Source organism: Perca fluviatilis, chromosome 7 (assembly GCF_010015445.1).
Source record: "Perca fluviatilis chromosome 7, GENO_Pfluv_1.0, whole genome shotgun sequence".
Taxonomy (NCBI): Eukaryota; Metazoa; Chordata; class Actinopteri; order Perciformes; family Percidae; genus Perca; species Perca fluviatilis.
The window spans coordinates 21,240,452-21,256,095 of record NC_053118.1 but is presented as its reverse complement, the minus strand read 5'-3'; the positions used below and the strand labels follow the sequence as shown (position 1 = coordinate 21,256,095).

At 43.1% G+C, this 15,644-nt stretch overlaps 1 protein-coding gene across 2 annotated transcripts; it reads left to right on the top strand.

Annotated features, from left to right (window-relative positions):
* The first annotated feature begins 97 nt into the window (after positions 1 to 97).
* virma (vir like m6A methyltransferase associated) lies at positions 98 to 15,501 on the top strand. 2 transcript variants are annotated; one of them, XM_039805735.1, is made up of 27 exons: positions 98 to 210; positions 681 to 793; positions 2,816 to 2,902; positions 4,165 to 4,213; positions 4,298 to 4,469; positions 4,606 to 4,725; positions 5,523 to 5,741; positions 6,313 to 7,043; positions 7,358 to 7,495; positions 7,598 to 7,824; positions 7,945 to 8,472; positions 8,573 to 8,727; positions 8,828 to 8,910; positions 9,564 to 9,657; positions 10,110 to 10,498; positions 10,608 to 10,763; positions 10,873 to 11,108; positions 11,189 to 11,438; positions 11,535 to 11,752; positions 11,871 to 12,003; positions 12,295 to 12,435; positions 12,529 to 12,683; positions 12,816 to 12,912; positions 13,403 to 13,566; positions 13,694 to 14,043; positions 14,854 to 15,000; positions 15,106 to 15,501. In XM_039805735.1, the coding sequence occupies exons 1-27, from the start codon at positions 148 to 150 to the stop codon at positions 15,315 to 15,317; spliced, it is 5,427 nt and encodes a 1,808-aa protein (XP_039661669.1). In that variant the 5' UTR covers positions 98 to 147; the 3' UTR covers positions 15,318 to 15,501. The 2 variants fall into 2 exon arrangements, with proteins under 2 accessions (XP_039661669.1, XP_039661668.1); XM_039805734.1 differs by having other exon boundaries at positions 5,523 to 5,765.
* Positions 15,502 to 15,644: the final 143 nt, after the last annotated feature.

Below are 15,644 nucleotides of genomic sequence, written 5' to 3'. Positions count from 1 at the left end.
GGCCGAAATCTTTATGGAGTGTGGGAATAAATATGATATAATATAAATAATATAATATAAACCTACATTCGTTCAGAGCTGATCATGCTCCGGAAGTATTCACTGTCCCGGAAGTGTACCCCTGGCCCGACGGAGAGCAAGAAAGCGATGGCGGGGGACACTTCAACGGAGCTTCTTTTTCTAGATACGTTTAAACACCAGAGTGCAGAGGTAATATATCTGACGCACTACCACCCCCTTGTATATTTACTTTAAAGCTGCCAGAATTTAATTCTCATATCGGTCATATTCAGGAGTTTTGGAGATTGATGCTAAACTTCCAAGCTAACGATGTAAACATGGCTTACGCAGTTGTATCACGGTTGTTATAATAACGTTGCAATTCACAGCTTTAATTTCGCTACGCACTAGCCTAAATGCAAATCTTATTGTAGCAAATATATAAGGTAAACGTTATTTTATTTACATAACCTCATAACGCCGTCATTTGTTTGGTTTTTACGTCCTTGCGCAGTTCGCTTGCTAGTTAGCTGAGTGGCTAATGCTTACTGTAAAGTCTCAACCTGGCCATGTTTACCTCAGAGCAGTATTATTAGCTGTGGTTGGTGAAGACATAGTATTATCTAAATGTTTTTCTTTATTTATTTTTTTAAATAATTATGATGTTCAATGCACTTTAGTTAACCAACGTGGATGTGGTGCGGTTTCCTTGCGGGGTGCTAATCACAGAGGTGCGGGTCATTCCTCCAGGAATCAAAGCACACAGCAACATACCTGACAACAGAGCATTTGGGTAAGAGCAATATGACACTCGCAAACACTGCGATACATACAGTACAGTAAGTTGCCAGTTTATTAGGTCCACCTAAATAAATATAATACCTAAAGCAACCCTGCAATAAATCCTTTATTCATCAATATTATAATGTTCACTCTTTGTTGAAACTGGTTTAGAGAACTTTTTGTTCTTTTTCATTTCAATTTATATTAATTAGGGTATACTAAATATAAGGTGGGTCCAGGGCTACCCAATAAACTGTCAACTCAATATAGTTGCAGGTAGGGATGCACCCATTGATACACTGGATCAGTATGAGTGTTTAAGTTGATACAGACCTCATTGAGCACATTGGGTATTGATCATAACATGACCGATTCACAATAAATACAGTTTCTCTGTCAGTGTCATAGAATTCAGTTTTTCCACAAACAGTTACATGACTGACTCATTTTTTTGTGCACAGCATTCCCTTGCCTTATATTACTTCACATCAAATGAGTGCTACAAAATAAGGTATACAGATTGTAAATTTGTGAAAAGGAAAGTACTGGTATCGTATGGTTCTTCAATATCAGCAGACACCCAGACTCCTGGTATCGGCGTTGTATTGAGAGAAAAGTTGGATGGTGCATCCCTTTTTACAGGAAATCTTTAACATCATTGCCAATGATATATCGCTTCTGGAGATGTTTGATCCTAAATCCCACTGAGCCTGTTGGTTAATGTGTAATGTAATTTAACTGAATGAATGGGCTCAGTGCTCAACAATGTTATATAATTGTGTTGCCGGGTTGGCTCAGTGTCGTAGAGCAGGCACACATATACTGAGAGGTTTACGCCTCGACGCAGAGGTCCAGGGTTAGAATCTGACCTGTGACGATTTCCTGCATGTCTTCCCCCTCTCTCTCCCCTTTCTCACCTAGCTGTCCTATGAAATAAAGGTGGAAAAGCCCAAAAAAAAAAAGAAAGTTATATAATGTTAAAGTAAATTGAGGTGGAAATCTGTTGCAATGCTGATCAAGTATATTGTCTGTTATGGCTTATGTAAGAAATTCAATTCCAGACAAATAGAGTTTTTTTGTCACAATGATGCCAAAATCATATAAAAATCCAATTTGTCACATTGCCTACAATAGCTTAAAACACCCAAGTATGTAAAAGTAATATCTACTGTGGCATAAATGGTATGGTAAATCTGTTGGTGGTTGAAAATTATATTGTCACATATGACGTGCGTAATGTAGTTTTTCCTGCCTGCCTTTGCAAGGTGTAACGTTAAAAAGCCAATCACAAACATTATGAGATCTTAGTAGAAGCATGCTGCATGCTTATTGGCTCACTGACGCTGATGAGATTTACTCCTTGTGGATTGAAATTGGGTATTGAATGATGAGGCATTTTTCCATACTCAGTACTTTAGAGGCAATTCGGTTGGTGCCCAAAAAGTATTGAATTCAGTACCCAGCCCTATTATACATTCAGAGTTAACTTTATTTGGTACAGCTGTACAATCAAATACAGTCCAAAACAACTGTTCTGCCATAAAGTCTACTTTTATGATGCTCATAATGTTCAGTTTTTGATTGAAACTGTCATAGATGTTTAAATTCAATTATATGTTTTAGCACTGAGGTCATAGTTAGTGGTTGTGTTGTAGTGGGCTGCATCATATTCAGAGTTGCTTCTAATATTCTGACCCATCTCACGTACAGGGTAAAACATTAGAAACCAATCTCAATTTAACATAGGCCTGTACAACAACACCTTTAAATACGACTTCAATAATAAAATTAAATTTACACATTTCTAACTCTGTCAACAAAAACTACACATTTATACTTCATAAAGGTAAACATTTATGACAGAGCTGTTGCATTGATTGAATTGCAATAGATTGTAAAGGTGTACCTAACAAAGTGGCCACTAAGTCTATATTGTCATAATGCCCCTATGTTGATTAAACTGAGCCTTCTGAATAGAAGGGGACTGAGCCCTGACTGCCACATTAATGTGTGCGCGTTTCTGTTTTTCCAGGGAGACGTCACCTCATGCTTTTCAGTTGGAGCTGTTCTTCAATAATGTCACTAAACCCAACAACCCCACGTTCCACAGACTGGGCAGGTCAGAATGAATTTCACTCTCACCCTTCTTGTTTTATTTCTGTATTACTTTGAGCCTCCTCTTCATCTCTGCATTTACCAAATCTCAAAAGTGCTTAAGATGCACATGTCTGTCTAATCCTGTTGAACCAGTCATGGTAGCATCTGAGCCGTGTTCTCGGAGGCTAGAGAGGTGGGTGCGTGTGTGTATCCATATTTAAGTCCCTTTGTTCCAATGCTGGCTAACTGGTCTGTCCAGAAACTCAACCCCACCCACACAGTATCTGAAAGTGACACTATAACTTGGAGGTCCCAGTGAAATAGATGAATAGTGGAATGATTAAATCCAACATTTTTATTCTACCCTCATAATAACAGAGGTGTTTTTAGACATGTCCATTGTGTAATAGTCGTTGAAAGCTGTAAATATGACACACCCAAGTTATTATCTCTGCTGGGAAAGTTGGGATTAGATTTATTTTTCTGATTGCTATTAAGTATCTTCCAAATCTCAAAAACAAATTTGACTGAAATGTATTTGGACAAGGATCCTTGTTGTCAGCTGAAGTGATAATCAGGATAAAGATGATCCAGATAACCATGATTATGTAGTTGTGTGGGTTCTAGTGGCATTTTGCCTTTTTGTGACATGAAATATGGCAGTATGGGTGTGTTTGATGGCATGATACAAAGCCTCTGGCCATATTGGAACCCAGTATATCACAGTTGCATGGTGTGTGATTAATACCAGTGTCTCCCAACCTTTTTGAATTTGTGACGTTGTCAAAGCTGTGCTATGTCTGGGAACACGTGCACATGTTGATGGGTTGTGACCACTTGTGACATGAAAAACTTAATCTTCCTCAGTTTGTTTTATCTGAATAATATATAGATGTCTGAAGAGGAAATTGTCTGGTAACTCACTTTATTTTGCATAAATGTGTTTTTCGGCATATATACCCTGTTTCAGGCTATCTGCAAGTCTTGGAATGTCTTAAAAAGCATTTTTTCCTCAAAAATTCTTAAATTTAACTTGGCATAATATTTTTAAAGGGAGGTTATGCCCTTTATTCGATTAAGAAAGCTGACAGGAAATGAGGGGAGAGAAAGATCGGCCATGATGAGTGAGTGCCATTTAGATATAATGACACAGCAATTTTGTGCTGTTTGGAAAGAGGTTGATCTAGGACCGATTGCTGCTAAACCACTAAAATCTCTAAGATGATGAACAAACATTCACAAGTTCGCTGTTTTAATCTGCCTTGTCCTGCTTTCTGCCCTCAGTCTGGAATATGATGAGAACAAATCCATCGTGTTCAGACCCAGTGGAAAGGTAAATGGTTGTCCACAAACTAGATGATTTGTATTTATTTTTTTCTGTTGATTTTTGAATAACTAAATGGGTTTGTGCATGCAGGTGAACACAGACGGCCTGGTGCTGCGTGGCTGGTACACCAGTCTGACTGTAGCAGTGTATGGGACAGCAGAGCGCTCACATGGACATGACCAGGCCTCACCCCCTCCTCCGCCACCCCCACCCCCTCAACAGCCAAGCGGGCAGAAGCGGATCGTTAAACAAGGTGCTCATCGTAAGCCGAAACTACCCAGCGCTCCTTCCATCACATCCCCTTCCTGAAACTGAAGCATTTAATGAACAGGTTGTTCTTCTTTTCCCCAATTAGCTTGGTATACTGTCAATCTATTGTACGGTTTGTTTTTTTTAAGAGTGGGAAAAAGATGACCAGTACAATGGCAGCCCACCCAGACCAGCACCCAGAGGGCCTCGTACTCCACCTGGGCCTCCGCCCCCGGATGATGATGATGAAGAGCAGGTCCCAGTGACGGGTGAGAACTGCACATCTATTCTGTGCTATTATTATTTTATCTGTCACTGTTGATCCTGATTTATCAACAATAACAGAGACACTGCCGTAGTTTAAGCATCTGTCTGGTTGATACTTCTCATAATTAAATGTTGCATCAGTGGTTCTCCGTAATCAAAATTAAAAGTTATATTTTGGGAAAATCCCACATTGGTTACACTGCAGTTTCGTTGTCGGTGACATTATTAAATTCAATGTTTTCATCCTCCGTTACATTTATTCAGTCCAAGCACCCTGTTGACTCAATTTTGTGTACTTTACATCAATGTCTACAATTGGTTTAAGTTTATAATCAGTTATTTGTTGTTATCAAATGTTTCCAAATTACCCGGATTGTCCAAAGTTTAATTTCCTTTCAGTACAATAAGAAAATGAACATATAGAGTTGACCCTTTCTTGTGCTATATTTTTCTCAATTACCTTATTGTTTCAAGATTTTACAGTTGTAAGTGTATTTGAAAAATGTAGTGTACAGGTAAAGGGCACATAATGTTCACGAAAATGCGTTACATTTCCTAAACAAGTCTGCATGCTGATTATCACAATGTATGGAATCACAATGTACCTGCCAGGTGCAAAAACATATTTAAAGAAAGTGTTTAAAATGTGTAAAAACAGTGGGATGATGATCCTTAAGCTGTTTTTGCATAATTAGGCCTGTACGTTTGCAGATAAATGTATTGTTTGCATGTCTACATGTGCCCAGTGGGCATGTTGGGTGAACTGTTTGCCATCCGGCCTCTCTTGTGACATTTACAGTGGGCGTGGTCAAAGAAGAACCATGCGAGGGCCGTGACGACTACCTGGAGGCGGTGTCACCTGAAAGATCACTGCCTGCTGATGAAACCTACTCAGATGCTGAAGTAGAGGAGGAAGGCGAGGAGGAGGAGGAAGAAGAGGAGCCGGAGGAGGAAGAAGATGCACGGACTGAAGGGAGTGTTCTGGAAGAGGAGGAAGAAGAGGAGGAGGAAGATGAGGGTGAGGACGAGGAGATGGAGGAAGGTAGGGGAGTTATTTTGTGAGAGTAGGATAGTCTGCAATCCCAAATGGATGCCCAACCCAGAACCCCTTGGTACTGCAAACTCATCAGAATTCCCCGGGGGCCATGGGAGCAGGGTCCATTTGGGACTGAGCTTCAGTTGGAGAGAGTGTGTGCTGTGGCATGCTGCCTCCATCTACAACCGCTGGGTGCTCCAAACTCTCAGCTAGCCCATCCGAGCACTGAAGGGTCATGATCAACATTCATAAGCTGTCATGTGGAGGTCTACCTCACACATCCTCACAGCCGTGGCTGATGCTTGTGCTGTAGTCACATCCTGCATGTTACTAACTAACCCAGCATGTTTGGAGTGATGCCGCCATGTGTGAGTAGGTTTGTCTGTGTATGAATTTGTGAATGAGCGAGGGAATATGCAGTCGTCGCTGGCCTCCCCATTTTCAATAATTTTTACACAAACACTTTATAAATGGTTGAAGAATCTTAAGAATAGTGTTCATAATAGAACATTTGTCAAATATCCCCTCTCTTTTGTCTCTCCCACCCTTTCAGGTGATGACGGCTATGAGCAGATTTCAAGCGACGAGGATGATCTGGATAATGGTAGTTTCAAGTTGCCCACATTTGACATGGACTACACTCCTGAAGACCTGGCATCTGTCCCACCTGTCCAGTTTGACCCGTATGAGCGAGAACTCAGACCCCTGCTCTACTTCACCCCTCCATACAAGACCCGCTTTGATACACAGCTTGAGAAGGCCAGTGTGGAGGAACCCAGGGACCCTGGTGGGACAGAAGGATCAGCAGGTGTAGAGGAGACTGAGGCTGTTGCCCAGCTGAAAGAGCTACTAGCTAGTATTGGAAATGACAGAGATGCCCGCTGGGTCACTGCTGTGGAAGAGGCACCTGCACTACTGGCCAAAGGGTTGGCTTATTTAATCAAACAAGGAGAGGGCGAGATGGAGGAACCTGTTGGAGTTTTAGTCCAATGGGCACTCCAAGCTCTAAGTATGGAGATTGCTCTCACACAGCCCATTGCGCTTAACCTCAGACAATTGAAAGCCGGTGCCAAGCTAGCATCACACCTTGCAGAGTGCCCACAGGGCCTTTCAGTGCTGCTACGTGAAGGGGCCCTGGGTGTGCTACTGGAGCTGGTCCAAGCGGACCATGTCTCCTCCACACTGAAGCTGAGTATCCTGAGAGCTCTGGGTGCTCTGACCAGCACTCCTGCTGGTGCAGAGGCTTTCCTACATGCAGCAGACTCAGAGAAAAGTGGCTATCAGGTTAGAATCACAAAGTATAAAAACTTGAAAATTTTCTTTTCCTCAACACTTTTTCATTATATACAGATTTTCTTCTAAGAATACCATGAAAATTCTTGATCTTACAAATGGATCCCAGCCTACCATTTGATCCAAGCGGGAGCTGGCGCACATATTGAACTGATCCCAAAGTTAATTTGCCTCACAGACTCAGTCAGAACTCACTTCCCTCCCTTTATGTTTACAGTAAACATTCAGAAAACACTGACTAGTTGAACAACTTGATGAATTTTTGCCTCATTAATATCTGACATTAAACTGTATGTCATTTATAGCGTTTAGTCCATCTGTTCCTGCGTGAAGAAACAGTGAGGGTCATAACAGCTGGCAACGCCATATTACAGAAAAGCCACATGTACGAGGTACTGGTCGACCTGCAGAGTGCAGCAGCAGCATGGAGTGAACCACCGCAGGTAGACACACACACAATCAAAAACACTCATTCTCTCACACACATATGTTACTAACTTCAAGGTACATTTTTCATGATAACCATGACTGACTATCATTCTCAGGAGGAGATGGAGGATGCTGAGAGCCCCATGGAGGAGGAACCATCGCTAAGCTCCTCCCCTGTCAGCGAGGAAGAGCTTGATAGGCTGGCAGGAGTTTTAGAAGAGTTACATCACTTGCTAGAGACGGCCCCTTACTGCATGGTGCAGCCACCTGTGAAAGCCTTTCCCACTACTGCTAGAATAACAGGACCACAGGAGAGGGACGATCCATACCCAGCACTGTATAGGTACACATTCAAACACATATGACCTCAAACCTCATACAGTGCAGACACTCAGATATGAAGTTGAATGTAGTTTGGTACTCATTGATTGGATTTGTAATGTTGCACTTTCTCCTTTCTCAGGTATATGCATGCGTGCCATTTCCTGGAGAGCACAGCAGCTGTGATGTCAGCAGCTGTGGCAGCCGGCCACCTCGGTGTCACCCAAGCTGTTCGAGAGCTCCTCCGCTTCCTGTCGCTCACCCAGCCAGGTCTGCTCTTCCTTCTCGCCCAGCCCACTCCCACCAACCTGCTGCTGCGTCTCCTGGCGTCTATGGCAGAAGCTGAGAGCGAGGAGACCACTTTTACAGGGGGAGAGGGAGGTGTCACAGGACCAGGGTTCGGTGAAGAGGGCTTCGGCGTGTGGCTGATGCAGGCGCTGCATGCTCTGCAGGGTGTGTCGGAGCTCATGAGTCATGTGGCCACAGGAGGAGATGGAGGAGCTGGGCTAGAGGAAGGTGACAACCCGGAGGTACTGGGCATGCTCCATGCGCTCTACCTGATGACCTTCACACAGACCGGGCGCAGTGCTGTGGCCCACGTTTTAAGCCTGGACAACAACCTGTCGTGTCTGATCACCCTCCTCCAGCACCACAGCAAGGACGGACAGGGGTACAGCTGTCTTCTCCTTTGTCTCTCTTTCTGTATGACTATGGTTTGATTTCAAGCACCTGTGCATTGAGTTTTCTTTTTTGTCTTTTTTTTCTTTTAGTGAGGTCAAAGCTCGCAAAGCAGTGACATATAACTATGCCTGTATGCTGGTGTTACTGGTAGTGCAGAGCTCTAATGAACTGCGGATGATGGAACAATATGCTGCCCCACTACTCGCCATAGCCAAGGCTGATGACACCAATGCCAAGTTACAGGGTAAATATTACCCATGTTGCATTAAAGTAGTATGCCATATGTGACAATTCTGGGTATTTCTTTTGTATTTTTGATGTTTTGTTCTTCCTCTGTACTTCAGAGCTTAGCAAATGGCTGGAGCCTCTGGACAAACTTCGCTTTGAGATTGGCAGCATTCCCACCCTCATAGACTATATCAAACAGGTACAGATCTCTCCCTCAATATATGTACTGCTGGAGTAAAGCAACATTTCACTACATTTTCAATAACTGTGTGAGCTTTCATCTCCCTATATCACCCGAAAGTCCTAATAACTCCTGAGTCTTATTAATTTAGTGAGTGATAAATCTCTTCAGTGAGCAGTGTTTAGGTGGCTGCCAATAATTTGTCTACAACATTTATTTCAGGGAGTGCATTCACTCTTTCAGTGAAGGAATCAAGGTATCTCATCCTACCCTAATCCCCAGGGACTACAGTTTCATAATTTGTATTTTTTTAAATATTTATTGAGCTTATTTAATATTATCAGTACAAAACAGTACAATGTTACACTTATAACCTGGCCAGCTGACAAGGTGGCTTATTCTGATACCTATATAAGAATGCAAACCTCATAAACAACAAAACTATTAGCAAAGCACGAAGTCTTTAAGTCACAAACTCATCTATATGTTTTCGTCTAATTTTCTACCTTAGAGCCATCAGATACACAGTATATCTCCTTGGAATGCAGTGATTCACCGACAAGTCTGAACTGCTCAAACATATACCTTCTGTGTAGCCTATTTGAGTCAAGGCATTATATGCAAATAATAGCGCTATATACCATTTTAAACATGTCCTCTCTTGACTTCAGAATGTGGAAAATGTGTTGACTGCTGAGGGTACTGGACTGGTCACTGCTCTCCGGGTCCTTTGTCACATCGCCTGCCCCCCACCTGCTGTAGAAGGTAAAAATACCAAACATGAGTTCTGTAATAGTTCAGCTGATAAAAACTAAAGACCTTTTTTTTGTGGTCACATCGTCTTTACCTGAAGGTTTTAGTTTTCTATGGCGTTTTCCTGCAAGCAAACAAAAGTTAGGTTTACTCACCAAAGTGAACTGTGGTATGAGTATCCTTGAGGTGTAACAAACTGGTTGATTGAATTTCCTTTTTCAGAAAACATTCGAAAAGCCAATTTGTTATTTTAATGCCTGCATTAAATGTACCTCCTGCACACTTCCTTCGCCTTTGCTGGCACATTACTGTAGCTAGTAGTGGTCAAAAACTCCACAGGGTGTTTTTTAAGCTGTAAAACTGGTTATCGTGTTCATTGATGTTGACTGCAACAGTTACAGAAGAGACAGCTGTTGTACAACATTGGACACATTGTTCATAATGGCTTCCTCCTTTTTAAACAGGTCAGCAGAGGGATCTTAAGTGGAGTCTTGCAGGGGTCCAGCTGTTCTCCGGCGAGGGTCTGGATACTTGTGTGCGTGTCTTACAGAAGCTGTGCAGCCTGTTGCTACAGCCATGGCGTGTGCATGGACACATGGGCCCCACGCCGCAGCGCTGCATGATCCTCAGTATATGTATCAGCACACTGCGATTGCTGCGCACCATGCTGATGGAGCTGCTACGCGGGGGAGCTTTCCAATTTAGGGACACTCGTGTGGCCAGTGTGTTGGTGACTCTCCACATGATAGTGTGCTCCATCCCTGCATCTGGACGTCTAGACGGAGAGGAGACAAGAGTGCAGGCGGTCATTGTAGACGTACTGCTCACTTTCACGCAGGGTGTTAATGAAAAGGTGTGTGAATGTGCAGGAGTATAGCCATGTCTGTTTAGCATAGAAATACTGTGCAAAAATCAAATCAGTCAAAAATACATTCTTAGTCAATTTGTGTGTTTTGGTGCAGGTGACTCATACAGAAGAGACTCTGGCCAGTAACACGTGGTCTCTGATGCTAAAGGAGATTTTGGCCTCACTGCTGAAAGCTCCTGAAGGTCTGTTCTCTGGTTTGACGTTGCTGTCTGAGCTCCTGCCTCTTCCACTGCCAATGCAGAGCACTCAGGTAACTCACTCAATCCTACTGGTCACCCATCTGTCCTGTACTTCCTTTCACCTTCCGATGATAACAAATCATATACACGCTAATATATAATGGACCTTTGGCTCCATAGGTGATATCAGTCCAAGATGTGGCTGTAGCCTTAAACACAAGAAAGCTGTGGAGCATGCACATACGGGCGCAGTGGAAAGTGTTTTCCGAGGCGTTGAGGTGTGTGTGTGCCACCAGTTGCCCTCCTCTCCTAGCCATGCTGAGGAGAATGTGTGTTCAGCTGGCAGACCTGTCTTCACCCACCGCAATACTCATCATGAAGACCCTGCTGGAGCTGCTGCTGGAGGAGCTGCAGCCGTGAGTGAAAAACACACGCTCTGTTGTTTGTGTTAATGCTGTGAACTTCATTTTAAGTGTATACAATGTGCTAATTGCAGGGCGGAGGGGAAAGGTGTGTGCTGGGGCCAGGTCCTGCGTCTGCTTTCTTTGATGGATGCTCTGGTGTCACAGAAAGCTTGTAAGAGCGCAGCACTGCACCTGCTGTCGGGGTCTGTGTCTGGAGATGAACAACTGGTCGATCTGTTCCCCTTGCTGCTGTCTCTCTTGATTCCTCCAGCTGACCACTCCTTACAGCAGCAGCAATGCAGCGAACTAGTGGGAACAGTATTACAGTCACTGTGTGACCAGGTAAGCAGTATAGTGCACATAAAGGCAGGCAACATAAACAAGTCCTTACAGAGAAAAGGACAAAATCTAAAAAATCTAAATCTCTGTCTTCACCAGGACATTTCTCTGGTGGTTTCTCCACCTGGAGAAAGCTGTGTGTCAGAGGCTGAGCAGCTGGCCAATGCACTTCCAGGGCGAGAGATGATGTCATTAGTGTGCAACTCCTTGTTGGAAGTTTTGGGGAATTCAGAGAGCAGTGTTCCACTCCTTCTCACCTGTATCAGGACTTTGACATTCCTCACAGAGCACGACTATGGACTCTATCACCTCAAACTGTAAATGACAATGCTTTCTCTTTGTTTCTTGGCATTACCACTGTCTCCCTTTGTAATATCTTATTTAAACCAGGCATAGGTTGCTTTCTTTAATCAAAACGACTCCACTTTGTTTCAGAGCTCTGAAGAAACATGGTGCTGGTCTATGCTCGCTGTTAAAGAGATTGGTGTTTGCCTTCAACAAGGACTCTGCAGATCTGCTCTCAGCTCTGCTCGATTTTCTCAGACAGATTCTCAACACAGAAACAATGGTCAGTACCTGGTTTTATGTCTGGTTCATGTTTGACATGGAAGTAAATACAATTTGAACCAAGAGTGTACATGCTGTCGAACTGTAGAAATCATAAAATCTTTGTTGGAAGCAATTAGAACTTTGACTTTTGCAACAGCTGATTTTTCAAGTTTTGAAGCTTGTAAACAGTAATCATTAAAAAGTGCTTTGAGTGTGAATTCCTGGGCTTACTAATTGTACAACTTTGTGTCTCTTGTAGAGTTGCATATAGTATGTAATAGTTGGATTTTTTGTTGGCTTTCTCATCCAGTGTGTAGATGAGGCCCAGGGGTCCGGCGAGGAGTCTGCCTTCTCTTCTCCGCGGTTGCTGTCGGGCTCTGAGATGAAAGCTCTACTGCAGTGGGAGGAGTCCGAGACCCATCCGCTCCCTACTTTAGAGAAACAGATTACGGTACAAATTATACACACGTGTATAGTTTTTTGCAAAGTAATGGTCAATGCTGCCTTGGCGTTTAACTAACTCTGTAACTCTGTGTCTATGTAGAAACTATGTAAGGAAGATGATTCATTGGAGACCATGTTGGAGACTGTGATTGTTCTGAGGCAGACGCTGGAGACGGCCACAGACGCACCTCCTGCAATTGACACTGAGCCCATTCTGCCCGCACCCGAGACACTTGCTGCCCAGTTTAATCACAGGTACAGCCCCTGGATGATCTCTATCTAAACCTATTACTGATGATATACTAAAATGGGCCTCATGCATCACTTTTGTGGTAACACTGGATGTGATAATAAATATTTCATGCATCTGTGCATCGTTATTTGTAGGACGGTGTTCATTCTGTCAGAAGCTCTGGATGAGCAGCTGAAGACTCTGTGGTTCTCTCCCTTCCAAACTGATGACATTGAAGCAGACCTTGATATGGTAAGACAATATGGCAAAAATTACAATCCAGATTTGCTTTGCTAGATGATCTTATTTTCTCTTCAGTGCAATATTTGGTCAAAGTACCAGCAGCAAGAATGTTATGCTACTATTGTAATTCTTTAAAAAAATCAAATAATAAACAATTACTGCATTACTACAGTAATAACATAGTCTGTACTTGTGTAAAAAACTGGTTTAAACCAGAGGTATGTCCACATGTTAAACACTGATTCACTATGCATTAAGAAATGTTCATCTGTTTCCTAATAGTTTATATAAAGGGTCTTCTTTTTCTCCCAACGTCACTGCTATGTATTTGTTGAATGAAAGCTTGATGCTTTATTGATGGGACTTTAAATTAATTACACACCCATCAATTCCAGATTATTAAACCTAATTACACATGATTATGTACAGTTATGAAGCCCTTTCTGTCTGTATGCGGATGGACAGTATGTCTATGATTGCCACTTTGTCTGTGTGGCAGGTGAAGGTGGATCTGGTCGGGCTGGCTCAGGAGTGTTGTCCAGAATTGGACCTGAAGGCAGAGCTGGAGCGCTCCTTCTTGTCTGAGCCCTCCTCCCCTGGTCACACTAAGACTCCAAAAGGCTTCCGACTTGGCAAACACAAGCATGAGACGTTTATTACAAGGTACAGTTCCAGTGTTTGGTTGCATTTAAATGCTTTCATATTTGTTCTGTGTTCTTAGCAGAAAAGTAACATCTTGCTTCTTGTTTGAATCAACCGACTGAATGTCATCTTGTGCTTGTCTCTGCAGCGGTAAATCAGACTACATTGAGCCTGCTAAGAGAGCCCACATAATGGCTGCTCCGCGCGGCCGTGGAGGTCGAGGAGGGTTTGGACAGAATCTCAACCGGCCCCATGATATCTTCCGCCAGCGCAAACAAAACACCTCCCGTCCTCCCAGTATGCATGTCGATGACTTTGTGGCGGCAGAGTTTAAAGACATTACGACCCCTCTTGGACTTTTGCCTCCTAAACGGCCTCCCAAGAGCTCCCCCAAACCCCCCACCAGAGGACTGTTTACTGGCAACAGAGGCAGAGGCACCTTCCACAGCCAGACTCGCTTTTTCACTCCACCACAACCTAAAGGTGTACTGCTGTCCGGTACGTATACACAGACACACGCAATCCTATTGAGAAAAACAACAAGACATCTCTTGTGTTAACTTCAGATGTAGTTAAAGGACTCGGACCCTCAGCTAATGACACTTCATTGGTCAAAATTACCACTGTGTATATAGAAATTTTCTCTGCGTTGTTGATGAATACTATTACTAGTGCAACTCAGTTGTGTGACGGCTTGGGTGATGTCACAGAAAACTAAAAATTATTTGATAGTTTTTTTTCTCTTTACCAGCTATTTCTTTTATTGTAATTTATGGTAGTTTTTCCAAATTTTCACCTTGACAAACATCAACTTGAAATTGCATGCTTCGTGTTGTTACTAAATGTTACAATTAATTGCTTGTAAAATAATTGCCCAAATAGAACACTGCAGAGATTTGTAAATAGTGTATATTTCATTCTAATTTCATACCAGAGCTTACTTTTTAGATTAAAGTTCATTCTTGACCTTGGAAACGGATGTGAAAATCTTCAAGGTCCTCCTACTAGCTTTTTCCGGAGCTTTCAGCACCAACTTCACCAGCAGGTGGCATTTGCTCAGTTGTCATCACGTTGTACCATCACATAACCCATACTTGGGTCTTGTTATGACAACTGAGCACACTCAGCATGAGATGTGGTGTAGACACTGACAAAAGCTAGTTAGTGAACCTTGAGTTAAACATTTTTTTGTCAAACCATTGGTATACTGTAGAGTATGTAGTAGTAGTTTTAAATTTGGGCATACTGCAGGTCAGAGCTACATCTTGACCAGTAAGAGGTGCTAAACCCTTAATTTTGGTTCTGCAGGTAACTACACTCGCAGAGAAGGAGGCCGTGGTTCATCGTGGAGCGGCCAAGTTCCAGCTGTCACTCACAGAGGAACCTACAGTGAACCTCGAGGAGGCCAGAGCAACTTCACACGTGGACCGCTGCCTTCCAGACAGCCCCCAGCAAGTATGAAACGTATACCAATACACACTTTTTGCTTGATTTTGCACTATGAATATCTAAACGCTGAACTTAAAATGCTGTGATTTTGTCTCCTTCTCAATTTGCCAGATGCATATCGGCTGGCTCCACGGGACCGAGCCCTGCGAGGAAGAGGTGGTGCCGGGTTGTCATGGCTTGGCGGGGGAGGAGGTGGCGGTAGCGTTGGAGGAGGCGGTGGGGGAGGTGGAGGAGGGGGGAGAGGATCTCAGGGGAGCAAGTTCAGTGGGGGTGGAGGAAGTGGAGGTGGGAGGGGCAGACATGTTCGCTCCTTCACCAGGTAAATTCACCTGGGCAATGACTGCTGCCTTTCATGGCAACGTATGGACCAATCAGGATATTATATATACTGTCTCCATGGAAACGTGGTGGAATGATGTTGTCACAATGACGTACAGACTCTGTGTTGATGTTTTATGTTTTGTTATCATTAGTTGTATTCAGAGAATAAAGGTCATAGTAACTGAGCGTACACTTTTGTTTTTAAGCAAACACCAGTTGAAAAGATGAACTGATGCAGACAGTGACCACGATTCCCTGTTACCTCCGAGCATTTATTACCCGTATTTAAAAAAGTGAAACGGGACAAAATTACACCAGACTACAGTAAA

Excerpts from the sequence above, each read along its gene's own strand:
- virma (XM_039805734.1), top strand. The coding sequence starts at position 148 with ATGGCGGGGGACACTTCAACGGAGCTTCTTTTTCTAGATACGTTTAAA. Across the intron at positions 10,764-10,872 it reads TGCCAATGCAGAGCACTCAG|GTGATATCAGTCCAAGATGT; the intron begins GTAACTCACTCA and ends TTGGCTCCATAG. Across the intron at positions 14,044-14,853 it reads TAAAGGTGTACTGCTGTCCG|GTAACTACACTCGCAGAGAA; the intron begins GTACGTATACAC and ends TTGGTTCTGCAG.